Source organism: Zonotrichia leucophrys, chromosome 6, assembly GCF_028769735.1.
Source record: "Zonotrichia leucophrys gambelii isolate GWCS_2022_RI chromosome 6, RI_Zleu_2.0, whole genome shotgun sequence".
NCBI classification, from domain to species: Eukaryota; Metazoa; Chordata; class Aves; order Passeriformes; family Passerellidae; genus Zonotrichia; species Zonotrichia leucophrys.
In genome coordinates this window covers 264,110-290,405 of record NC_088176.1, presented here as the reverse complement: position 1 = coordinate 290,405, position 26,296 = coordinate 264,110, and the positions used below count along the sequence as shown (strand labels likewise).

Genomic DNA, 26,296 nt, shown 5'->3' with positions numbered 1-26,296 from the left:
TTTGTTTTTATTTTTGAATTTATTTTTTAGAAGTCAGGAATGCACATTGAAATGCTGCTTTTGTAAGCTGGGCCCCCACCTGAAGCTGGTAAAGCCTTTGGGCACAGTTGTATTGTTTCTAGTTCAACACCTTGAATTCACGTGTTGCAGTTCAACAGCTGAAGTTTATCTGAGACTTCCAAAGGTAAAGCATTAATGGAAATGATGAATTACACTTCCAAGCAAAACATGGCAAACATTTCTAGCAGGTTCTTCCTAAACTGTAAATGATGTTTGGTTTGTGAAATGAGCTTGTGCACCAGGGAGAGTGGCGCCCTTCCAAGTTCCCCACCTTGAAGCTGGATTTCTGCGTCAGGATAAATCTGAGCTGGCGTGCGTGGGCAGCTGGCAGATGTGGGCCCTTCCATCCTGGTGCCCTGTTCATCTCCAGGCTCTCAGCAGGACAAGCAGATCAGCAAGAGCGAGCCAGCATTTGCTTTCTGCTCACTGTTCATTGTCTGTTGTACAGGGACAGCCTCACACAATCAGTTCCGTGCACATTACAAGTGTCCTGCCTGCAGCCACAGAATCGCTGGAGCTACTTTTCCTAGCGTGATGTAGGCTTTTTGGGGATTTCCAAAGTGAGAAGATGCCTTTGCTGGGGACCCAGGCTTTGCTTGTTCTGCTTCTCACAGCTGCTGCTCTGGGGCTTGTCAGACCTTCCCCCAGAGGAGCAAGGAGCAGGCAGTGGAAACAGGTCATAGCAAGCCTTTCATTCAGACTTTGGAGGATGTTGAGGCAAAAGAGCATTAAGGAGTCCTGTTCGATGTATTAGACGTGAGTCAGAGTGACAGTTTGTTTGTTTTTGAGCAATTTGGTTGGATTGCCAATTTTCAGAGAATAATGTTCTTGTCTGCCATCAGAGCAGTGGAACCTACCTGTCTGCAACACACTTCAAGGGAGTGTGCTAAATGCCTTCTAATTGTAATTATTCAAGTACGAGTTCCTTTAAAATATTACTATCTTAAAGCATTACACCACATAAAGTGGGTATTTGTTCGAGTTGAGGTGCCGGCACGGCTGGCTTGGGGTGCACAAGGCACGTCAGCTTTGTTTGAGCTTCAAATCCGGGCTCTGCTCTGCCCAGGAGTTTGCAGTGGTGGTCCCAGCAGTTCCTCTAATGCTAAAAATCACAGCTCAGGCAAAGTACTTAGGAATGTACAAAATGTACAGTATTATTGAAATTTTAAAAATCAATTAAAGCTTTTTTGTAATTGCCCACAGATATTGCATGCTCTGGTTGAATGGCAGTAGGTAATTTGTAAACTGGTTAGGTTCATTGTTGGCCATCTCTTAGAATTGATTGTCCTTTAATTAACTTATCTCTATCATGCATGTAATGTGATTCCCAATAAAAATTACAGAATTTTAATTGAAATTGAAAAGTTCTGAAAGGTAGAAATATAAATAATATATGTTATATATGCGCATACTCCAACTTGCATGGACGTTCTGAAGAGACTTTAATAACAAGACAGGTTTTCCATGTGATTTAATTACCAAGAGACTTAACTGAGTATTTAGATTAGAAGAGTATAATCTGGTTTATTTAATAAAGAAAGGCTTTACATCTTTATGTCCTTATTGATTTGCCAATACCATTTAATGAGTGTCAGTTCACAAAAGTTACATTAGTTGAAATACATCTTTGGGTTTGTTCCATGTAGCTTTATTTTGGAAATGCAACCACTTGAAGAAAATGCAGAGCATAATTTAAAGTTAATTACAATAAAATATTGCTCTGAAGTGTACATGAAGAAATGCAAAATGGCAGCATGCATTCAATTATTCTGCATAATCCAGTTATTCTGTATAATTCCAGGAAAATTAATTTCTTTTCAGTAATCCTGGTATTTTCTTGTGTTTGCTAAACCAAACATGCTGCACACATTCATTTATGCTTGTATTTTTAGTTTACATACACTGACATTTTTTTTTCAGATTGGTTATAACTCAGTTTTCCGTATTTTTACTGAACTGTGACAGAGTAAGCTTGAATTGTTCTACTATTGGTGCTTTGGTTTATATTGCTATTCCTTTATGAAATCAGTGCAGTAACCGGTACAAAGGGCACAAGGGCTTAAAATATCTAATCACATAAATCACACTGCTCTTCATTTCAGTGAGGAGAAGCCTGAAGAAATACCAGGTTTGGCTCCTTGTTAGCAATAATAATAATAATAATTTTTTAAGCATATAATCTGCATCTTTGTCTCTAGCTGAAGTGGCAGCATACAGAGCAGGGCGGTGCAGTCGCTGGGTCGGTTTTGTTTGCTCAGTGCAGTGACAGGTACAAGGTTTAACACAAAGTCTCTGTATCAGCAGCATCAAGTCAAAGACAAAAGCTGCGAGAGAGACTTTCAATTTTTACTGTCAAATATTTTGTATTAAATTGGAACAGCCGCTGGCATGGCTGTGCCACCATAGACAGCCGCTGGCATTGCTGTGCCACCAGGGACAGCCACTGGCATGGCTGTGCCACCAGGGACAGCCTCTGGCGTGGCTGTGCCACCAGGGACAGCCTCTGGCATGGCTGTGCCACCAGGGACAGCCTCTGGCGTGGCTGTGCCACCATAGACAGCCTCTGGCATGGCTGTGCCACCAGGGACAGCCACTGGCGTGGCTGTGCCACCAGGGACAGCCGCTGGCGTGGCTGTGCCACCAGGGACAGCCGCTGGCGTGGCTGTGCCACCATAGACAGCCTCTGGCATGGCTGTGCCACCAGGGCCATGCAGCCTGCCCCAGCTCGGGCTCAGCCCTGCAGCAGAGCCAGCCCTGTGCTGCTGGCGGGCGCTGCCAGCTCCAGCCCTGGCACCTGGGCAGTGCCAGGTGGGGTCACAGAACGCCACAACAGTCTGTGTTGGAAAGGACCGTCCTGTTCCAGCCCCTGCCGCAGGCAGGCTAGTGCAGGCTGCCCAGAGAAGGACTGAGCTGGGGAGGACTGGGTCTCCAGGGACATCAGCCTTGGAAGGCACCTGTGTTCTGGATACGGAAAAGAGTGTGCTGAAACAGGACCTTGTGCAGGGCACTGTGCTGAGGGCTCCCACTTGACCTCATGGTTGAGTGGAATAATAACCATTGTGGAATCCTAAGCCACAAACCATGTACAAACATAGTAGAGAGAGTAGAAAAAGTGGTAACCTTGTGGTTATTTTTTTCTCACATGGCATGTAGGCTTTGTGCTGGGTTCTGGCTTTGGCTCATGATGGTCAGGGCTGTCCCCAGCAGTTCCTGCACAGCCAGCTTGCTGCTGTAGGCGCTGGGTTTGCAGCTGTGTTACACTCCTGGCTGGGTGGCAGCCCAGGGACTGTTGCAGGAGTGCCAGTCAGGGTAGCTAAGCCAAAGGCACCAGAGGGGCACAGCTGAAATTATTCATGATCTCAGCTTCTCCAGCAGATTGCCATAGCACTGTGTTTTCCTTCTTCATCTGTGCAAGAATGAGAAACGGTGATTTCAGTGTCCTCAAGGTTGATGCCCTTGCAAGAAGCTCTTCTGTTACTCAGATCTGTGACCCTCTTTTGAGGCTGCCTTGTTCTTCTGCAGTTCATCTTTGTTATGTTAATTTAAAAATTTAACAGGTTTATTAATCCTGCAGAATTTATTATAGTCAAACATGAGATATTATTAAGTTGCTATTGTACAGAGCATTTACCTTTGCTGTTGGAATGACTTGTCCTCTGCATTGGCAGACACAGAAACATTCATTTTGTTTCCTAATTAGGAGAGCTGCAATCAGGAACCATGACAGGGTTCAGCTCCTCGGTGTACAGCATGCCAGGTTCCATAGTGCAGGCTTTATAAAATTCTCTTTAATTCAAGAACAGAATATCATTAACTTTGTAAGTGGATGAATACAATGGACAAGCAATTTAATTAACTTCTAACATTGGATGTTGGACAGGAGACAAAATGAAATTATGCACATATTTCTTATGCAGGCAGTCAACCTTGAAAGGGGCTTGATTGTGATGGGTCAGACAAGGGGACAGCTTTGTCCAATTATTTGATGTTTAGTCCTAGAATATGAAATTTGAAATTTGGTACTTTGTAAATCAATCATCTCTTATTTTGAAGCAGCTACAAAGGTTCTCTGAGATACAAAACAACCACCAGTGACTGTGACACGCTAAATACAACCTTTTACCACATGGTACTTTCCTATTTGTACATGACCTGTATAATGCTAAATGAAATGGGCATTAATGCCTCCTCATCAAATTGAATTTGTCATCTTGAGTGTATTATGTAAGAACATATCAATGAAATGCTGTATTGATTTAAAGTTCTCAAAATTAAAATTATTTAGCATCAACTCAATGTAGTAGGAGTCACACAGCTTACCAGTTTTCCCCAAAATACAGTGCCTTTTTTTTCCTAGAAGCAAGCTGTGGTGAAGCGTTGAGCGTCCGTCAGTCAGGGTTTCGCTGTGCTCAGAGTCCGTGCGGGCTGGGCCCGTGCCGTGGCCCTGCCGAGGGACGCCCTGTCCGTGTGGCAGTGCCAGCGCTGTCCGGGCTGGGCCCGTGCCGTGGCCCTGCTGAGGGACGCCCTGTCCGTGTGGCAGTGCCAGCGCTGTCCGGGCTGGGCCCGTGCCGTGGCCCCGCTGAGGGACGCCCTGTCCGTGTGGCAGTGCCAGCGCTGTCCGGGCTGGGCCCGTGCCGTGGCCCTGCTGAGGGACGCCCTGTCCGTGTGGCAGTGCCAGCGCTGTCCGGGCTGGGCCCGTGCCGTGGCCCTGCTGAGGGACGCCCTGTCCGTGTGGCAGTGCCAGCGCTGTCCGGGCTGGGCCCGTGCCGTGGCACTGCCGAGGGACGCCCTGTCCGTGTGGCAGTGCCAGCGCTGTCCGGGCTGGGCCCGTGCCGTGGCACTGCCGAGGGACGCCCTGTCCGTGTGGCAGTGCCAGCGCTGTCCGGGCTGGGCCCGTGCCGTGGCCCCGCTGAGGGACGCCCTGTCCGTGTGGCAGTGCCAGCGCTGTCCGGGCTGGGCCCGTGCCGTGGCACTGCCGAGGGACGCCCTGTCCGTGTGGCAGTGCCAGCGCTGTCCGGGCTGGGCCCGTGCCGTGGCCCTGCTGAGGGACGCCCTGTCCGTGTGGCAGTGCCAGCGCTGTCCAGGCTGGGCCCGTGCCGTGGCCCTGCTGAGGGGCGCCCTGTCCGTGTGGCAGTGCCAGCGCTGTCCAGGCTGGGCCCGTGCCGTGGCACTGCCGAGGGACGCCCTGTCCGTGTGGCAGTGCCAGCGCTGTCCAGGCTGGGCCCGTGCCGTGGCGCTGCTGAGGGACGCCCTGTCCGTGTGGCAGTGCCAGCGCTGTCCGGGCTGGGCCCGTGCCGTGGCCCTGCTGAGGGACGCCCTGTCCGTGTGGCAGTGCCAGCGCTGTCCGGGCTGGGCCCGTGCCGTGGCCCTGCCGAGGGACGCCCTGTCCGTGTGGCAGTGCCAGCGCTGTCCGGGCTGGGCCCGTGCCGTGGCCCTGCCGAGGGACGCCCTGTCCGTGTGGCAGTGCCAGCGCTGTCCCTGCGCAGCAGCGCGGGCTCCTGCTGATGCTGCTCCTGCTGCCAGCTGGCCCTGCCTGCAGAAACAAGCGGGACACAGCAGCTACAATGCCCGTGAGAAATAATATTCTGCACTTGCACATTACCTTCTGCAACCGGAGATTCAGGCTCCGTTTCTCGAAATTCAACAAGTGTTGCCACTATCCACATGACAAACCTGGATCTTTGGATAATTTTTTGAGCTTGTCAAGGATTTTTAACTTCCTGGGGAATAGTTTTGGTTCTCCATAATATTCAACACTGAAATAACTGTGAGCATTTACCTGGGTGTCTTTTGAGGAGAACTTATGCTTATGCTCTGCTGTGCTCACAGTTAGAAATTAGACTTTCTTTCTGTCCCTTGCCGTGCTGAGGAGCTGGTGAATATTCTGAGCATGGCAGGGGTCTGGCGCTGGCTCTGAAGCCCTCAGGGCATCCTGGGCAGAGGTTTTGTCTCTCTGGCACACTCAGCCCCCGTGGATGGCTGGGCCGCATGCAGAGCATGCAGAGCAGGCCCTGGGCTGCTGGCAGAGGTTTTGTCTCTCTGGCACACTCAGCCCCTGTGGATGGCTGGGCCGCATGCAGAGCATGCAGAGCATGCAGAGCAGGCCCTGGGCTGCTGAGCTGAGGTTTTGTCTCTCTGGAACACTCAGCCCCTGTGGATGGCTGGGCTGCATGCAGAGCATGCAGAGCATGCAGAGCAGGCCCTGGGCTGCTGGGCAGAGGTTTTGTCTCTCTGGCACACTCAGCCCCTGTGCAGTGGCTGGGCCGCATGCAGAGCATGCAGAGCATGCAGAGCATGCAGAGCAGGCCCTGGGCTGCTGGGCAGAGGTTTTGTCTCTCTGGCACACTCAGCCCCTGTGCAGTGGCCGGACCGCATGCAGAGCATGCAGAGCATGCAGAGCAGGCCCTGGGCTGCTGGCAGAGGTTTTGTCTCTCTGGCACACTCAGCCCCTGTGCAGTGGCCGGGCCGCATGCAGAGCATGCAGAGCATGCAGAGCAGGCCCTGGGCTGCAGCTCTGATCCTGTATTCCTGCAGCTCCCCCTGCACTGGGGCTCCGCCAGGCTGGGAGCCTCTTATCCTGATTGGGGCCTCCAGAGTGCTTGAGTAATAGAAATATTAAATAACAACGTGATTAATGACTTTGTGAAGGCTCTACTTTGCCTTCAGGAATATTGATAAGTGGCGCTTTTTATAAGTGCTCAGCACACATACACTTCCTTTGGCTTGGGTTGGTTCCTTGGGCTGGCACTAATCTCGGTTTTCAGAAAAGAACCTCTGTCTGATATTTTTTTAATTTAATTGATTTGTAATTAAAATATTAAATCTTTTTGTGAAATATGTCAGTATCAAAAGTGACATTAAATAATCTTTGTCCATGCATTAGGTTGCATATGGGTTATTCATTTACTCACTGGACATGTTTATATAAAGCTCAGAGGTTTTGTATGTTAATTTTTCTCTTCTTAAATTAACTGGTCCCAAATAATGTTTTTAAATTGAGTATGACTTTTCATTTGCTGTAACAAAATTATTAAGGGAAGGTAATAGAGGTGGATTAAGTTAGCTAAAGATCCCTCAATTTTCTGTCAGTCTTCAGAATAGGAAAATTAAAACTCCTGGGGCTAAGTTTTTGTTCCAGAAAATGTGCCATGCTGTTAGCAGAGACCTCTCTGGTATCTGTAATCATCAGGACTGCAAGCAAGTTCTTTTTATGTTGATCTCTTGATTAAGCATTTAAATGACTTGAGATTTAAGTATCTTAGAATTTTTAGAATAGTTACTCCGGTCTGTGGTGTAGACAAGTCTCAACCTTGAATTAAATCTAAATGGATAAACCCATCTGAATTTACCAAAATCTTGTGAAAGAGACTAGAAATAAACAGTACAAGATACAAGGCTATGTGTGAACACTTACGGATCAGTTCTTTGCTCAATTACATTTAATCTGACTATTATAAAACCAAAACAAAAAAATTAGAATTTTTTTCATTATTTGTATTTTTTTAGCGGTAAATTTGTCGTGATTATCCCTCTTGTTAGTTCCACTGTTAGTGGCCTCACACTTGCAAGGGCTGCTGTGAAGAAAAGCAGGAGGAGTGAGGGAGCAGTGCTGGATGTTGCAGGTGTGTCTGCTGATACTCAAGGACTGCACAGCAAAATTGTGGCATTCCAACGAGTCAGGGAGGTCTGGAAAGCACGGTGAGTGTTGTGGCAGCTCCCCGAAGCTGGGAGCACGGGCAGGGAGAGGAGATTCACCTGGCACAGGGCACTCCGACGGGGAACTCGCCAGCCTCGTGCAGATGGGCAGCTGGACAGTCGGTCTGAAAAATGGGCAGATCCGTGAAATAAATGGGTATAAATAAATTAGAATTTTTTAAGGCACAAGAACTTCCAAACACAAAACCAGTATGTGGCAATTATTTTAGAAATGCAGAAGGATATTTGGCAGTATGGATCTAGTACAATTATAGTCAAGAAATTCCCAGGATTTAGGGACTCCTAGAGCTGGACACCCTTTTTATCCCTACCAGCTGCATGTGCTGCTTCTAGAATCTAATACTCCAGCAAAATTGTCTTAACTGGGAAGTGGGCACTGAAGACGCTGCTAAAATACAGCTGCAGGTGGCTTCTTCACAACGTGGGTATTGCAAATAAAATAAATGTATGATTTATTTATGGACACTGTATGTTTAGATTATGATGCATAATATTGGTTTAGGCTTTATGGAGTAAGAGAATCTGCAGTGCCAGTCCTGCCACTGGTTTTATTCCTTCTGAGTGGACAGTTCCATTTGGTTTAATGGAAATATCACTTGTAACTGAACAGGTGTTTTGAATACAGCCCAAGGTCTGTTTCAAGAGAGTTTTTAAAGTTTGTCAGTGAGTATTTGGAGCCCACTCACTGTGACACTTTATTAAAGGTGCAATTATTCACAGGCTGTTGAAATGCGGCTGATAGCTGTGTTTGCAGTGCAGAGCTGCAGGAGTGGGGTGTAATTGTTTGGAATGGCCGGATCGGGCTCCGTCTGTCTGCGCTTCAGGTGGAGCAGGGCTGTTCAGGCAGCCTCAATGGCACTTTAATTGTATGTGCTTTAGCTGATAACTCTAATTCAGGAAATGATAGATTGCTGGACACCTAATTTGTTTGCAAATAAGAAGTGATAGAGTATTTTATAATGACTTGATCAGTGTACCCAGCCTGGTTTTTTAACCTTGAATGGGTATTAGACGGTTGGTGTTAATTTGGCTGTAGTGGATTGAGTGTGCACAGAACCACAGGCAAAAACTGCACCATCCCTCGTGTGTACTTTGTCATTCACTGTTCAGGTGTGCTGGATCCAGCCTGTACCACAGCCTGCCCTTCCTTTGCTTTTGGGAAAGTGGCAGTTGTATCAAAACGACATTTTATGGCAAACTGAGGGCGGGTGTTTTTACAAAGTGTTTCCAGGCTGCCACAAAAATCCAAGGTGGGCATGGCCCGTTTCGGAGCAGAGTTGTGGAGCTGTTTTGCCGTGGCTGTGCCCTCTCAGGGCGCCTGCAGACCAGGTGCCCGCCAGCCGAGGCCGTGCTCGGGTACCCCAGCCCTGGGAGGGAAGCAGGGTCTGGCCTGGGGCAGGGGAGCACCCGCAGCCAGGCCGGGCAGGCAGGCCTGGGGCAGGGCAGGCAGCCCCGGGCTGGGCTGGGCCAGGCCCCCTCTCTCCATTGCAGGATTGTCTGTCTGAGTCTCTGGGACGCCGCTGTGCCAGGGGTGAGCCCAGGCTGGGAGATCCATGGCAGCTCCGGGGTGACAATGCTGTCAGCCTGTCGGGGTGGCAGCCCCAGCAGTGAGAGCGGCCGCCACAGACTCCATCCCGCTAATGGGAAACCAATGCCTGCGCTTCATGTTCGGGTTTATAAACATGTGAAATACTTTTTTAATTGTTGGTAGCAAAGCAGGCACGCAATCAATAGAGTCAGGCGTGCCAAACTCACTGTTGACATTCAGCAGAGCCAAAAAGGCTGGTAGGAGATAAGGGCTTCCTGTCAGCAGTGCTCGCGCTAATTCATATTCAGACATTGTCATGTTCCATGATAAATGAATTCCTTGAACTATATTGATATAGGAGGTTAAACATTGAAAAAGTTGGGCTGAACTTTGACTTTAAATATTCATTAAAGCTAATTATGGATTTTATGACTACATGAATTACAGTTTTTGTGTCATCATTGGCAATTTATTTTAAATATATTTAAAGCAATCTTTATATATTAACTGTCACATTTAGTGAGGTAATGCAGTAAATGTTTACTCTGTACAGTAATTAGACTTTTATTCATCTATTTCCTTTTTGCATTAAATGTCCACAGTTGAAATGGTCGACTTTAAAAAGAAATTATGCCAATTAACTGTTTTAAAAAACCCTATAGCTATTAAAATCTTCAAGTTTTTGTGGCAAAATTCCTGTATAATTAAAGGAATAGTGCTTTTAATAATGCTGGATATGTAATCCATCAGAACCAGTTGTTTCTCTTGCCATCAGCACTAGTTTTCCCAGATCAGTCTTTCTGTATGGATTAATGAAAGAAATCTCTAATACCATAATGAGTATCATTCTAGAACGTTATTAAATGCAGTGAATGTTCAACTTCAGTGTGCTAACAGGGAGCAGATGCCTGTTTTTTTCTCCACGATACTTTTCTGGGGAGATGTGAAGCTCTTGCAGTGAATGTGCTCACCGTAGATTCAGTGTGCTCTGTGTCCCCAGGTGCAGTACAGGTGTGCGCGCAGGTGTGGTAGGAAGGGTCAGGTACTTCTGTCAGTCCGGAAAAAGCATTCTGTTAACAGCAGCATTGCCTGAGATAAAATGTCTGGCCTTTCCCTGAGTCCTGAGCGTTTCCATGAGGGCCATTCTCACAAAAGCCAGGATGTGTTTGCCTGTGTACTCTGCAGTTAGTGACCGTGATATCGAAAGAGGTCCTGGGAGTTTACAAAGGAAACTTTCCCTGCTGTGCCTACAGGATCTTGGGTGCTGCTCTGACTGATTTTAGGGCTGTTAAAGCCAAGCTGTTGGTTGTAGTGAACAGGGGACAGCAGAAGAATCAGTTTTACTGTCTTGTGTGTTTCTTAAGAACTTGGCCAAGCTACAAATGAGTATTCATGACTGTGCCACCTGACTTTCTGTTTTGGCACTGAGTTACTGGTGGTGAATGTGTGGTAATTCCTCGTGGCCACGGGTGTTGCTCTCAAGTGCCCATGTACTTCTGGGCGTAACTGGGCGCCTCAGACTGTGAGGAAGTCCTTTCTGTCTTGTCAGCTCCTGACTTTATTAGTAAGGTATAAATCAAGGATTCGTATAATCATGGTTTGGGTTGGAAGGGAGCTCAAATCCCACCCAGTGCCACCCCAGCCCCAATGTCCAGCCTGGCCTTGGGCACTGCCAGGGATCCAGGGGCAGCCCCAGCTGCTCTGGGCACCTGTGCCAGGGCTGCCCACCCTGCCAGGGAAGGATTCCATCCCAGCTCAGCTGGCTGGTCAGTCCTGGCAATAACATGTGCAGTCCCTGTATCCCTGAGGCCAGCAGGCTGGGCTGGTCTAGAAGCTTCTGGTGGTACTGAGTACCATGAGCTTGATATGGTTACAGACCCATGGGCTGCCAGGTTGGCCTGATGAGCTGGGGACTTTCTGATCTGAGCCTAACTGTAAGCCATCCATTCATTGCTCTGCCCTAAGGCTGCTGAAGTAGAATTCACAGCTGGTCTGTGTTTGCAGACTGCTTGGAAGATCAAGCAGAGAACCTGTGGCTGCTGCCTGCACTCCTTTCCAGTGAGACACATGGTGAGCAGAGTGTGTGCCATCCCTGGGCAGGCCTTGGGGCTGCAGGGTCACCTGTCTGTTCAGGTGAGAGGAGCTGTGTCTGAGCCCTGAGCTCAGCTCCTGGGCTGCTCTGGGTGCTGACTAAGCTGCTCAGGGTGCTGCAGCATGGGGGCACAGCTGCAGGGTCACCTGTCCGTTCAGGTGAGAGGTGCTGTGTCTGAGCCCTGAGCTCAGTTCCTGAGCTGCTCAGGGTGGTGCAGCATGTGGGCACAGCTGTCACCTGTCCATTCAGGTGAGAGGTGCTGTGTCTGAGCCCCGAGCTTAGTTCCTGAGCACTCAGGGTGCTGCAGCATGGGGGCACAGCTGTCACCTGTCTGTTCAGGTGAGAGGTGCCTCAGGTGTGTCTGAGCCCTGAGCTCAGCTCCTGGGCTGCTCAGGGTGCTGCAGCATGGGGGCACAGCTGCAGGGTCACCTGTTCAGGTGAGAGGAGCTGTGTCTGAGCCCTGAGCTCAGTTCCTGAGCACTCAGGGTGCTGCAGCACGGGGGCACAGCTGCAGGAGGTGGGTGAATCAGCCTCAGTGGCCCCTGGTGTTGTTGTGGTCGGGTTTCTGCTCTAGAGAGGCTGTTGTGGAGAGGGCTGCAGTGCTCCTGGCTCTGCTGTGTGCTCTGGGGCAGCCGCTGATGTCCCTGCAAGGGAGGAAGGGAGGGACAGTGCACAGCACGGCCACTGAGTTCCATTTCAGTGCAAGCTCCTGTTTGCAGGTGGTGGGGAATTTCTGCTGACTGCAGAGGTCATCCATCTCAGCAACCTTTCAAATGGAACAAATAATAGCTTTCTTTCTTTATCTTTGAGATATTTAAAAGTTAAGATGTTTGGGTGGTTTATAATCTTTAATGTGTTCCTGTGTTGTATCACTTAGATATTTTATGTGCTGCTGCACATAAAATACTTCATGCACCAGGTCTGCTTTTTCCAAAGGATACTGAAATTGTAAATAAGAAAATAAAGCAAAGCTCTTCAACTTTAAATTAATCTCATTTAACTTTATTGTTAAACTGACATTTTATGAGAAATAAATTGAATTAACATAATCGCCTCAACAAAAGGGCCTAAGCAGTAGGCCCTGGAAAGTTTTTTTAATATATTTCATTGTGTTAGGGCACAGAATTATAAGTGCACTCCATCATTTGTACAAGCTTACATTTATGTACCTAAGCCTGATTAAGTCTATAATAATGCGGAAAATAGTGATAGCTGTAATTTCCATTCCATGATAGGTTTGGTTCTTTTTAGTGGGGTGTTTGGAATTGCACAGTCCAAGCCAGTCTGAATGTTAGTGGTATCAGCTCCTGAAACTTGACAGAGTTACTTCATCACTGTCACAGATTCATTGTACACGAGTAGTTGATACTCAGTCCACAAGTGTAGACTATCAAACTAAACTTCTGCGGCATAAGTCTTAAAAAATAATTTTTAAAAATGAGATTAAAACTGTACGAAGTCAAGCAATGAACAAATTGTGACACTCAGAAATGAAGTTGTGGCTTAAGCATTTATCCTTATAGTGAGTTCTTAAAGAGTATTATTATATAGTAAATGTTACCTTCATATATGTCGGATTTTGCCCTACGCATTGAAGAAAGAGATGGGCCAGAAGGGAATATCAGGTGGCAGTGTTTTTGTCTTGTATGAGGATTTATTTTCTCCTGGCAATGTGTCCTTGTTGCAGCACACTTCACCTTGAGTCCTTCGCAGGGATGTCTCCTGCAGTTCCTTGTTCAGCTCCTCTGTGTTATAAAAAACACACCCAAAGGCCTGAAGGAGCCTGCCTGGGTCGCAGGGACATGTGCTCATCAATTAAACATGTGGCACTGCTTTCTGTTGGATGGACTGATATGTCAAGGAGATGGGCAGGACCTCGTGTTTGTGCTTTTGACAAATCAGCCAGTGTCTAATCTCTGGATGTGCAGCATCTCATAAATAATGCAGCAGTCGCCAGACCAAGCCCTGCTGTGCTGGGAGGGGTTTGTTCTTGGACAGGAGAGGATGCAATGAAACTAAATCATCCTTTATTCTTCATAGTGAGAGTTTATCCAGTAACAGGCTGGGGTTTTTTCAGTTTCTTTTGGGTGCATTAGATGTATCTAAAGGCTCATCAAGTTGTCCTTTTAATTTTTTTTTGTTGTTTTGTTTTGTTTTAAATATTCCAACGTAAAATCTATTTGCTCTGCTTTGGTTTTTTTTCTTACTTGATTTTCATTTGCTCTCTTCTAATATGTAATTCTCCTGTCATTACCTGGGGAAAAGCAGTAAATGGCATGTGTGTGGAGAAGGCACAGCAGGCAGCGAGCTCAGGGTCCCTGTGTGTCACCGTGGCACAGCTCCATGGCACCAGGGGGCTGTGAGCCCCACGGGTGGGTGGGCACCCTGGGGAAGGGGCACAGGGAGAGGGGCTGGTGCAGGAAGGCAAAGGGGGGCTGTCCCTGTTGAGGAATTACTGAAGTTTCAGGGTAGGGAAAAACTACATCAGGCTGTGTTGAGAGGTCGTGGAGCCTCTTCTGCAGAGGCTTCAGCTGCAAGGTAGAAAACTTCAAAATTGCCCTTGTTTCCTGTGCCACATGCTCTGGAAGCTTTGGTTTTGCTTTGAAAGTGAGGAAGAAATGGTCAGGTTTTTATAACAGAATTGAGGGTCTGTTTTGGGGGCTCAGAAAGGCATCTGTGTGTGTCACCTGTCACATCCACCTGTTTGGTGCCTCAGTGCACACCTGGCAGTGCCCTTACCACAGTCACCTGCTAGAGGTCATCTTTATACTGACTGAAGAAATCTCACAGAAGCAACAAAAGAAATTAAAATTTTTATAGATCTTAGAAAGTGTAAACATTGGTTTATTTATTAGTATTTAATTTCTTGACTTCGGGTTTTTTTGTGGTTGCAAAACCTGATGCTCTTTGGAGTTTTGTTAGCTAAAGTACATATTATTATAATTCCATGTTTTATTGTTTTGTTTTTTTTACAGGCTCTAGGAAGTTTTTACTTTCTTCATGAATCTTTGAAAAACATCTACCAGTTTGATTTTAAAGGTAAGCAAAGGCATTAAATGTTTTTAATGGTTAGTTGGCTTTATACATCAAGGCAGCTTTTCCATCCTCTTTTCTGATGGTGGTACCTGGCAATGTTTTCGTGTTATGCAGGCTCCTGTAAAATGCAGGCAGGTCCCTTGGTGACAGGTGTTGCTTCTCTTACCTTTTACAGACCTTTCAGAAGGAGTCAGTGGACCAGCCACAGGCTGCAAGCCAGAGCATTAATCATTCCCATGCACCTTTGGTCCATAGTGATCCCTGAGGATTTCAGAACTCTGAATGGCCGCAAGGTTCTTCCATGTAGATCAGATACAGGACCAAGACCTTAACTGTCCAACAGTAATGGCCATTTTGCAAAGCAGCTGAGGTGGATTTAGGGCTTAAATTACTTGGGAGCAGAGCAGGTCAATAGGAGGGTGGCACTGTTTAACCCACAATGATCCTTCAGGTTGGAGGTCTTGCTGTGTCTCACAAGTTTCAAAGTATAGCTGGGCTATATATGTTAAATATTAGAAATAACATATAAAATTATTGAATGCTTCCTGAGGTGAATATAGAAAAGTTTATATAGAATTTATGTTATTTCAGTTGAGAACTGTATCTATTTAATACAAAAATGTCCTGAGCTTCATTTAGCTTACTGAGCTGACTCACATTAATTCTATGTCTAGCATCCCATTAATGTGAGACACTGTTGAAATGGTAGTGACTGTGGACTGAACTAATTGGCATCATTATGCATGGCAAAACCATAGCAGAGCCAACTTGCCAATGTGAACCATGCTCATAGAGATGGGTTTGGCCCAAACATCATTTAGAAGGAAAAGACTCTTAATAAAAATCAAGGAAATGGGTGAATGAGTGTTGTAAGTCACACGCTGTTCTTGTCATAGCAGAATCTGTCTCCCAGCATAGGGTTTGTAAAATATCACCCCAAAGGCTCCCATCTTTCAGGGGAAATGTAAAACTTGCCTCTTCTCTCATGACTATTGACGTTTTCACAGTGTATTAAGCTCTTAAATCAGAGGAAGAATCCAGATGGATACAAACATTCTCTGCACAAAAATCATTATGAAATTCTGGTTCTACTCAAAAGCGTGCAAAAAATAGATGTTTATACACAATTCAGTATTCCTGGAACATCACTGTTGCTTTTCAAAATTCACTGCACAGTGGGATGTGACTGAATACAGACTGGAAAAAAAAGATTGTTGCTGCTTTTCAGATCTTAGGAGGACATATCTCCATTTTGAAAAAGGAATAGTTTTCTCTTGCAACCTCACATATTATATGCTGTAGTGTAGGTCTGTTGAGCTGTTTTCACAGTGGTCAGAAGCCCAAAAATTTGCTTACAATTCAAACTAGTGCCAAGCTGACTGTTCTGAAGGGATGTCCTGTACGAGAGGGGCTTTAGGGCAGTTCCAGTTGCCCCCTGTATTTACAGAAGGAACCTTGCTCTCAGGTGTGCAGTCAGCAGCGAGTGGAGCTGCTGTTGGTGCAGCCAGGCTGTGCCGTGCTGCCCCTGCATGCTCTGATGCACTCCTGTCACAGTGAGCCGCTGGTGCCTCCCCGTGCCAGCTGCTGCCTGCCAGTGCAGTTCTCCAGCAGATGCCTTCAGTCCCTGCGCTTCTGCCGCATCTTTTCTGCAACCCAACGGGCATCAGGATCTCTTTGCTGGCTGTTAAACTTGCTGAAACAGTCACATCCATGCACAGTCTACTTAGAATGATGCCACATCAGTTTATCAGGACATTTGTTCAGTTGTCCCGTGGGAGCCAGGCCTCAGAGGGGTTGGCACATAAAGAATAATACTTCTTTTTCCCCGAAGACATTGGGCTGCATTACAGTAAATGCTTCCTCAGATATCCAGTAGGACTGAACAGTTTAGGAATCTTGATAATATTTGGAGTTTTTCTCTTACACATTCCCGGCTGAAAGTGACTCCAGTTGAGTAGGTCCAGGATAATGGCAGGTGAACATTAGCTGCCCAAGCTCCTGTGGCAGAGGAGTTAAATTAAGTCAGGTTCTCACCTTAGATGTGCCAGGACATTGTTCTCATCAGGTGAGAAACCAAGGATAAAGTGGATCAAGAAGGAGAGCCTCTCACTCACAAGCTGAGTAGATCCATAGGAGTCTGTGTTGTTTCTGTCTATGATTAAATTAGAGACTTTGGAAGGTGATGTGCACCACCACTGAGTCTCTTGTACTAGTCCAACACCCATTCCAGCTGTAAAAATCCATGCTCATGTGCTGATGGCCACAAAGGGTTGATCAGATGGAGCCTGGGGGCTGCAGGGTCTCAGAGCAGCTGAGATGGGATTTGAGTGCAAGGGTGTACAGAGATGAGGCTCACGATTAGAGTTCCAACACTTCATAGGGCTCTGGGTAGTAGAAATGACAATATCACAACTGTGCAACTTCAGCTGTGTCTGATATAAACAGCGGTGTTTGTTTTTCCCCAGAACAGTTCAGTGCTTGCACATTTTCTGTAAGATCCTGTTGATTTACCAGCTGTTCTTCCAATAAGTGTGAGAAGATGCTCGTAATGTTGAAGTTATGTGTGTTAATTTTGGTTTATCTCTCTTCCTAGCTAAGAAGTATAAAAAGGTTACTGGGAAAGAAATCTACTCTGACACTTTAGAAAGCACACCCATGCTGGAAAAAGAGAAGTTTCCACAGGATTATTTCCCTGAGGTATGTACAGAACTGTGAAGCATTCCCAAATACCAGGTTTGATTCTGATTTCCTCTGACTACTCTTGAGCAGCTCCTCTCAGTGATAAGGGTGGAATGGAATCTTGGAATTTTGTCTGTCTGTTTCTTGACACCTGTAATACATGTTTTAAGTCATGGCATGATGTACCAAAATCCAGTGAGAAGTCCTTGTGAAGGATGAGGACAGGGATGCAAAGACTGGTTTGTGCAGTAAACCCAGGCAGCGTGGCACTGTGGCAGTGTGGCAGTGTGGCAGCGTGGCACTGTGGCAGTGTGGCACTGTGGCAGTGTGGCAGTGTGACAGTGTGGCAGTGTGGCACTGTGGCACTGTGGCAGTGTGGCAGCGTGGCAGTGTGGCACTGTGGCAGTGTGGCAGTGTGGCAGCGTGGCACTGTGGCACTGTGGCACTGTGGCAGCGTGGCACTGTGGCAGTGTGGCAGTGTGGCAGTGTGGCACTGTGGCAGTGTGGCAGTGTGGCAGTGTGACAGTGTGGCACTGTGGCAGCGTGGCAGTGTGGCACTGTGGCAGTGTGGCACTGTGGCAGTGTGGCACTGTGGCAGCGTGGCACTGTGGCAGCATGACAGTGTGACAGGGTGGCAGCGTGGCAGTGTGGCAGTGTGGCAGTGTGGCACTGTGACAGTGTGGCACTGTGGCAGTGTGGCAGTGTGGCACTGTGGCAGTGTGGCACTGTGGCAGTGTGGCAGTGTGGCAGTGTGACAGTGTGGCACTGTGGCAGTGTGGCACTGTGGCACTGTGGCAGCGTGGCACTGTGGCAGCGTGGCAGTGTGGCAGTGTGGCAGCGTGGCAGTGTGGCAGTGTGGCACTGTGGCAGTGTGGCAGCGTGGCACTGTGGCAGTGTGGCACTGTGGCAGCGTGGCAGTGTGGCAGTGTGGCAGTGTGGCAGCATGGCAGTGTGGCAGTGTGGCACTGTGGCAGTGTGGCACTGTGGCAGTGTGGCACTGTGGCAGTGTGGCACTGTGGCAGCGTGGCAGCGTGGCACTGTGGCAGTGTGGCACTGTGGCAGCGTGGCACTGTGGCAGCATGGCAGTGTGGCAGCGTGGCAGTGTGGCACTGTGGCAGCGTGGCACTGTGGCAGTGTGGCAGCGTGGCACTGTGGCAGCGTGGCAGTGTGGCACTGTGGCAGTGTGGCACTATGGCAGTGTGGCAGTGTGGCAGTGTGGCAGTGTGGCACTGTGGCAGCGTGGCAGTGTGGCAGCGTGGCAGTGTGACAGTGTGGCACTGTGGCACTGTGGCAGTGTGGCAGTGTGGCAGTGTGGCAGCGTGGCAGCGTGGCACTGTGGCAGTGTGGCAGTGTGGCACTGTGGCAGTGTGGCACTGTGGCAGCGTGGCAGTGTGGCACTGTGGCACTGTGGCACTGTGGCAGCGTGGCAGCGTGGCACTGTGGCAGCGTGGCACTGTGGCAGCGTGGCACTGTGGCAGTGTGGCACTGTGGCAGTGTGCGTGGCAGTGCTGTCTCGGGAGCTCTGTGCTGCTGGGTTGTGCCAGCCCGGCCAGCACAGGGACACCTGTGCCTGCTGCCAGGGACACCCGGCCCGGGCACACGCTGGCACTGTGCCCCACAGGTGCCCTCACACCCCTCTGCACTTGTTTCAGCAGAACTGGGGGTGCTGCACATCTGGGATTGCTGGTCTTGCCAAAACCAGAAACACAAGCAGAACTGAGGGGTTTCTGCGCTGCACCTGAAGGTGCAGACTCTCACTTCTTTGATACTTCCTTTAATGTCCTCAATTTTAATTTCTTAAGAGTATCTAGAACATGGGTGTTTAATGGTTAATGTGCTCCTCAAACCAAGTGAATAAATTTGTTGAACTGCTGTAACATTTGTGGATCAAACAGGCATGTCACTACTTCAATAAATGGAAGAACTAAATAAACTCCTAAAATTAATTTAGAATTTGTAAATATACACACTTAGAGATATTTACACAGTGCTCATGTGTTTGGCAGAGCATTGCATAAATAGTTATGGGATTGATAGGATGAAGGCTGTTCTTTTTCTTGACTTGGATACTAAATTATTTATTTTTATACCTCAGTACTGGAAGGAAAAGTGCCTTTGACATAATTTTGCAAAGCATTCACTTGCTGTGAAGAAGCATGTCAAATAGTTTGAAGCTAAGTGTTGGATCCCTGTGAGGGAGCTGGAGCCATTCCTCAGGTGCTTGTGTTCCCCTGTCAGTGAGCTGTGGCAGTGCCTGGCAGTGCTGTGCCAGGGCTGAGTGCTGCCAGCTGCCTCACAGCCCCAGGACGGGCTGTGCCCTGCCCACTGACACCCGGGAGAGCTATTTCCTCCTTTATTAACTTCACTGCTATTGCTTCAGTGTGATGCTGGCAAAGCTGTAACGTGTGCAGCGTTGTTTATTGCCCCTCTTGCATCAACAGTTCCTCACAGTCTCTTGGAGCAGCGGTTCAGTCTTGGGGCTCTCCACACGGCTTTGTGGAGCAGGAGTGATGCTCAGGGATCAGGTGTTGTCGCTTCATCAGCAGCTGCAGCTCCTGCTCAGTGCACCCTCCTGTGCTGCTTTGGCCACGGGACCGGGCACTGTGGGCACTGGAACCCGAGGGGCAGCTGGGGGCTGTGACACCTCACAGTGCTCCCACTGCTCCCAGTGCCTTCAACAACACCCTCACACTGCTCCCAGTGCTCCCAGTGCCTTGAACAACACCCTCACACTGCTCCCACTGCTCCCACTGCCTTGAACAACACCCTCACACTGCTCCCAGTGCTCCCAGTGCTCCCAGTGCCTTAAATAACACCCTCACACTGCTCCCAGTGCCTTGAACAACACCCTCACACTGCTCCCAGTGCCTTAAATAACACCCTCACACTGCTCCCACTGCTCCCAGTGCTCCCAGTGCCTTGAATAACACCCTCACACTGCTCCCACTGCTCCCAGTGCCTTGAATAACACCCTCACACTGCTCCCACTGCCTTGAACAACTGTTCTGAGCAGAACCCTCTGTGTTCTGGTGGTCAGGGATAGTGTTTGTTTACCTGGAGGAGGAACAGGCAGGAAAAGAGAAGATCTGCAAAGATAGGCAATTGAGTGATGAACTGTCTCTGAAGCGCGTTGGAAGCCGAGCTGTGTTGCTGCCCCAGCAGAGTCCCTGGGATCCCGTTGCAGGCAGAGCCATGGGCAGGCTGGGCCCGTGCAGAGCTCGGCACACAGGGAGAGGAAAGGGGCACGGGCTCTGCAGCTCTGCAGCGGCGTGAGGAGCAGCACATCCTGCTGCAGCTCTGCACCCTGGCACACAGGGAGAGGAAAGGGGCACGGGCTCTGCAGCTCTGCAGCGGCGTGAGGAGCAGCACATCCTGCTGCAGCTCTGCACCCTGGCACACAGGGAGAGGAAAGGGACACGGGCTCTGCAGCTCTGCAGCGGCGTGAGGAGCAGCACATCCTGCTGCAGCTCTGCACCCTGGCAGGTGCCATCCCAGCATGTCTCCATGGCACTTGAAAAGTTAGAAAGCAATTGCAGTGATTCTTAGACCATGCTGCTTTCCTGTGGAACTGGAGACAAGTGTCTGGGACACACAGACGCAGCAAGAGCAAAAAATCAACAGGGAGATGGTTTTGGTTCTCAGAGGCATGTTTCTATATGTAAAGCTAAAATTAATTTGCCATCACGTTTTCTCTCTGGACAAGTGTTAGTAATAGCAATTAAAAGGCCACAAAATAATGTGTATTTTGGAAATTTGGGTTTACCCAGCAGAAAGCATGAGCAGCATATTTACCCAAACATTGCATTGACATGCTCTTGTGTGTTTTAGCCAGACCTTTCAAATCACATCTGCAATTTTTTGTGTGAGAAATGGTTTAAGACTGATTTCTTTTATTGCAGCTGTTTAAGGATGATCTAAAAGTAATTACAGTGATTGAGGCATAATGCAATTCAAAATAATTACAGCCCACTGCATATAAAACTAACAAAACTTTCTGCTTTGATTTATGGGTCCTCTTGGCAAGGCATAAACCTCAAATGATGCCTCTGGGAGCAACACTCTAGATAATGTTAGGCCATTTTAAAAAAAGCAGATTTGTGTAGTCTATCAGGCCTGAGTAATTTTTTTTTCTCATAGTGAGAAATTGGTTGTTATCATAGATCACAGATACTGCTCAAAGCTCTTATGAAAGATGAATTAATTTCACTAATGCTTTAATGCAAACCTTTCATGGAGGAGGCTGTATGGTGATAACCTTACTGCGGTCTCTCCTTTCTCAATTATGATTTATGTTGTCTTTTAGTAGATGAAACTGCCTGTATTCACAATCCATCTGCTGGCTAAAGGAATCCTATTAACAGAGGATCTGAGAAGAGACTTAATAATATAAGGTGAAAGATGTGGTATCCCCTTTCTGGGACATGAAGTAGGATTTTTTTTCCTATTTTAAAATGTAGATCACTCTCTGAGAGCATAAAATGACCTATGTCATCTCCACCTGGTTTTATGTGGGCTTACAGATGGTACAGCAGCTAGTGACTATTTGTTAAAGTAAAAATAAAGATCGTTGCTTTGAAATCTGCAATAAAAAGCAAATTTCCTTTTCCTCCTTCCCAAGCTATAACTCTTTTTTGCATTCTGTTTCCAAAACTTTCTGCATTCCAAATACTTCATTTAGAAATACTAAAGCACATGCATGATCCAAAAGTACATGAGGCATGTTGTTGAGCTGCAGTGTGTACCCAAGGCTAAGGATGACTCTCCATATCAGAGCTGTGGAGCTCCTGGGCTGCACTGGGAGGCCTGAAGCCTGCTAACTTCTGCGTGCCTAATGTTAGATAGACAACTTATTGATAAGGGAATTATTTCCTGAAGTTAAAGGAATTAGGTGTGTTCAAGTTATGAGTAGCTGGAGGCAGTTTGCAGGTTGGGGTATATGCATTGCACGTGAACAGTGTCATTTAAGTGCAGGTGAAACAGTGCATTTCAGGCAGAAAACAAGTGCTATTTACAGTGCGTGAACAAGTCTATTAAGTGCAAGAACAAGGCATTTACAGTGCAGAGCCCGGGTGGTCCTGCTTTGTGCAGCCTCCCTGTGTGACCTTTTCCACTGTGAGCTGAAGCTCCTCCCTGCTCTCCTGGCCTTCCTGGGCCAGGTAAAAGCCCCAGACCCTCTGGCTCTGTCCACCAGTTGTTGCTTTTTGGCAGTGACCCAGTCCGGAGTGTTATGGAGCTGCTGACTGCAAGTAGTTGCTGAAGCAACTGATCTGAGGGAAGAAAGGCAGTATTTTGAGGTAGGAACTGCATTCTACGTGGTTTTCGTGGCAAGTTGCCATAGTACAGCTGTGTTTGGTGTCCAGTGAAGCCCTGAGTGTGCCATGAGCAGGGGCTCCTGTGTAAGGCTCTGAGGAGGAGGAGTTCTCACCAGGGCAGGGAAGCCTTGTCAGTGCTGGGTATTGCTCAGCACCTTGGGTGCTCTTGCTGCCAGTATTTGGCTGATTCCTGTTTCAGGTTTCCCTCTGAGCTGTGGTGTTCCTTTAAGGAGCTGCAGTTACACTGCAGTCATCACCACTTTAATATGTCTTTCCTTCATGCCCTGCTTTGTATGGTTGAATAAACCCTTTCTGGGTCACTATTTAATTTGATATGGTCCCCCTCAGTAAAATGATGGAGAAAAGATGAATTAAGGCTCTGTGCTGGTCATTATCAATCATGGTTTGTGTGCATTACTTATTGCTCCCAGTGCTTTTTGACATTAGCCCTCTCTAACCTCTCTCTTCATGTTAATGCTGCCTGCAGGTCCTTTCCCCCGATGTAGCAGGGGTTATTTATGTAGGTGGTGGTGCTGGGGGGTTTTAAAAGGTCAGCACAATCTCTTCAGGGACTCTATTCACAAAGGAAAAGCTGGCAGAATGTAACTACCGGTTTTCAAATTGTGATTTTAGAAACTGGTGAGGGTTTCAGCAGTGAGGTGTCAGAGCTGCCGGCTGGGGCTGGCCCAGGCTGTGGCAGGACACAGCAGAGAGCACAGCTGCCCTGGGGCTCTGCAGGAGCAGCACGGGGGCAGCAGATGCACCAAGGGAAAACCTGATTTAATCTGGGAAAAGCTTTCACCGGGAGGTTAAATGGGCCCAGACGGGTTCTGGAATGGCTGTTCTTGGGGGTGCTCAAAACCCAGCTGAGTATGACTCTAAGCAAGATGGTCTGGTTGGGCCTGTTTTGGTGCTGCATCTTTTGAAGTACTTTTGCTATTTTGCCACAGAGGAAAATAGCAAATGAGAAATGGCAGCCTGATTGAAAACATTATCTTGGACCACATCGTAGGCTTGGACTACTTGATTTTAAGTTCTGTGTAGTTGTTTTTAAGAAGGAAATGACAAAGTTCCCCTTTTTAATCAAGATTAAATTTGAGCCAATTTTGAATGCTTTTAGCATTCAATTTTTTTCATTGATTTCCTTCTCAATAAGTGTTGACATCTCTAGTTGTAACTGTGCCCCATGAGCATCACAGAAGAGACCTAACTGTGTAGGAGGATACAATATAAGAAAATAAAGGTAGTATAGAAAGTAATCTTACCCTTAAGGAGTTGCAGCTGAGCCAGTTATTGGAGATTGGGAGCAGGCCTGATTTTATCAGAAGAGTGTTATAAAAGAGTGGGGTGGGCGGTTGAGGGGAGCTGGGGTCAGGTGGCTGCTGTGAGGATGAGGAAGTGCCAGTGCTAGAGGAGCTGCCTGTGAGACACATCAAGGCGGTATGAAACTCAATATGGAGCCTTTGCAATACAATAACAACATTACTGGGCTGTGGGATTTGTGCTCCAGCCGTGGATCCTGTTAGGAAGGGGTAGAGTGTTTGCTTTCCAGCCAGCCATCTTCTCAGTGCTTGCTGGACCTGCAGAAGAGGCTAGTTTTTCACTGTTAAAAAAATTTACAATAAATAGATTGTTACTTGAAATGTCATTATTATGGTGTTGTTTGTGGTTGGCCTTGGCTGCAGTCACTGTGCTAGTGCCTGAGGAGAAGGGGAGGGAGCTGGGTCCCTTTTCCCTGAGGGATGGTCAGAAGGTGCACACTGGGCTGGAGCAGCATTGTCTACTGGAAGGTGTCCCTGGCCACAGCAGGGAAGCTGGAACAGGGGGAGGGTCCCTTGCAACCCAAACCAGTCTGTGATTCTGTAATTCATTTGAAGTCAGCCTGGTTTGGTTTGTGGAGGCCCTTCCCTATCTCAGTAGAGTTTAGGATTGAGAACTGTCTGTTTTTAGAGAGAATAAATACACCTGGCCAGTGCCTCAGGAGAGGTTTGGGGGAGTGGTACCTCTGACTGGGGGTGCTCTGCTGGGACTGGCAATTTATTCACAATAAGTGCTCCCATTCTTTAGCTGCAAAATCATTGGCATCGTTATTTAGGCCTGTATGGTGCAATATTCATTCCCAGAGCAGATTAGCCCAGACACACATGCGTTGTTAACAAGGAATAAATAGGATGCAGGATCATGTATTTTTATGGGAGGTTGTGGATTGTGGCAGTGGCTTGGAAATGGTGCTGAACAACCCCTTCTTGTATGTGAGTGATATGCATGGGTCTGAGCTGAATTGTGGCTTTCTCACCAATGGTGTGGCTGTGATGAATGGAATCTTTTACCACCATTTAAATTCTTACCTTTTATAGAAATATTGGGTGGCTTGGCTCAGCAAGAGAAATAGCTTTCTAACAGATCATTCATTTTAATTTGATGTAAATCTCTGATGACATTTTACAGTTCAGGTAAAATTACAAAGAAAACATTTGTGCATAGGCAATAAGAATTTGCTGGTTTAAGCTAAGCATAAATATAGATGGAAAGCTTTCCTATTTGGTTATCTTTCATTTGTAAACAACTGCCAGGGCTTTTATTAATTTTACATATAATTTTGTAACTGCTGCAGGATCAAAAATATAATTAATTCCAGGATTTATAAAAGACGCAATATCTGTTCTAAAGGTACCTCAGTTTGTGTTCAGTTCTTCTTGGTTATAATGTATGGATGAACTCTGCTTCATTTTGTTCTTTGTGTCAGTACATTTCACTTTCACAGTATCCTTTACCTAAGGTGATTGGTTCTTATTCATTTATTTTTCAGTGCAAGTGGTCCAGAAAAGGTTTCATTCGAACAAGGTGGTGTATTACTGATTGGTAAGTTGTTTCTGATTACGTTTGTTAACAACAATTTCAAGCAGGTGTTTTCATGTGTAGATTGCTCTGTTCATAGAGCAGGTAGGTTCCCCACCTGCTTTGTTGTCTGTTGAGCACGGGGTGCTCAGTGAATTGTGATGGTGCGTGAGCAGTTGTGGTGTTGGTGTGACCCTGTGCAGTCAGAGGGGATCAGGCACAGGGATCACAGTCAGGCTCAGCGTGGAGCTGACACTGTCCCTGTGCTGCACTGTGGTGTTGGTGTGACCCCGTGCAGTCAGAGGGGCACAGCGTGGAGCTGACACTGTCCCTGTGCTGCACTGTGGTGTTGGTGTGACCCTGTGCAGTCAGAGGGGATCAGGCACAGGGATCACAGTCAGGCACAGCGTGGAGCTGACACTGTCCCTGTGCTGCACTGTGGTGTTGGTGTGACCCTGTGCAGTCAGAGGGGATCAGGCTCAGCGTGGAGCTGACACTGTCCCCCTGCTGCTGCACCACTCCTGGTGCTGCTGGGGCTTGGCAGCATCTCACCACAGCCCTCACCTCTGGGGCTTCTGCAAAAAGAGCATGTTCTATGGAAATCTGAAGAAATCTTCTTCAGATTTCTCTAAGCCTGCCTGGAAATCTGGCCTTGCTTTTTTACCATGTACTCACAGCTTTGGTCTTTGCTGCTTACTTATATTGTAGTCATGTATGTGTACACGAACATTCAACACTTTTCCCCTCCTCATGTGGTTGTTTCACATCTTACAATTGAAAGATTGATTTTGAAATCTCATGAATGTTCGCATAGGTTGACTTCTGAGTACTGAACAGCGTTCTGGCTTTGTTGGCATAAGCATGTTTATTTAATTAGACAGCTTGTGAAAACAGAAAAGGTACCAGGTTTATTCCTCTTATGGGCTTCTGACCCAGAAATTGGGTAGGCAGTTGTGTGATGCTGTAGGTTCATGTTAATTCTTCCAGATCCATATGCAGGGGGTGTGATTCCAGCGCTAGATAATTGCAGAAGTG

At 47.5% G+C, this 26,296-nt stretch overlaps 1 protein-coding gene across 2 annotated transcripts in view; it reads left to right on the top strand.

Annotated features, from left to right (window-relative positions):
• Positions 1 to 26,296, top strand: part of INPP5A (inositol polyphosphate-5-phosphatase A) — a 178,345-nt gene that overhangs the window by 79,133 nt on the left and 72,916 nt on the right. For both annotated transcript variants that reach the window (XM_064716801.1, XM_064716800.1), the window contains exons 5-7: positions 14,372 to 14,435; positions 17,026 to 17,129; positions 25,233 to 25,285. In XM_064716801.1, the coding sequence (XP_064572871.1) occupies positions 14,372 to 14,435; positions 17,026 to 17,129; positions 25,233 to 25,285 (221 nt within the window). The remainder of the gene's footprint in view (positions 1 to 14,371; positions 14,436 to 17,025; positions 17,130 to 25,232; positions 25,286 to 26,296) is intronic.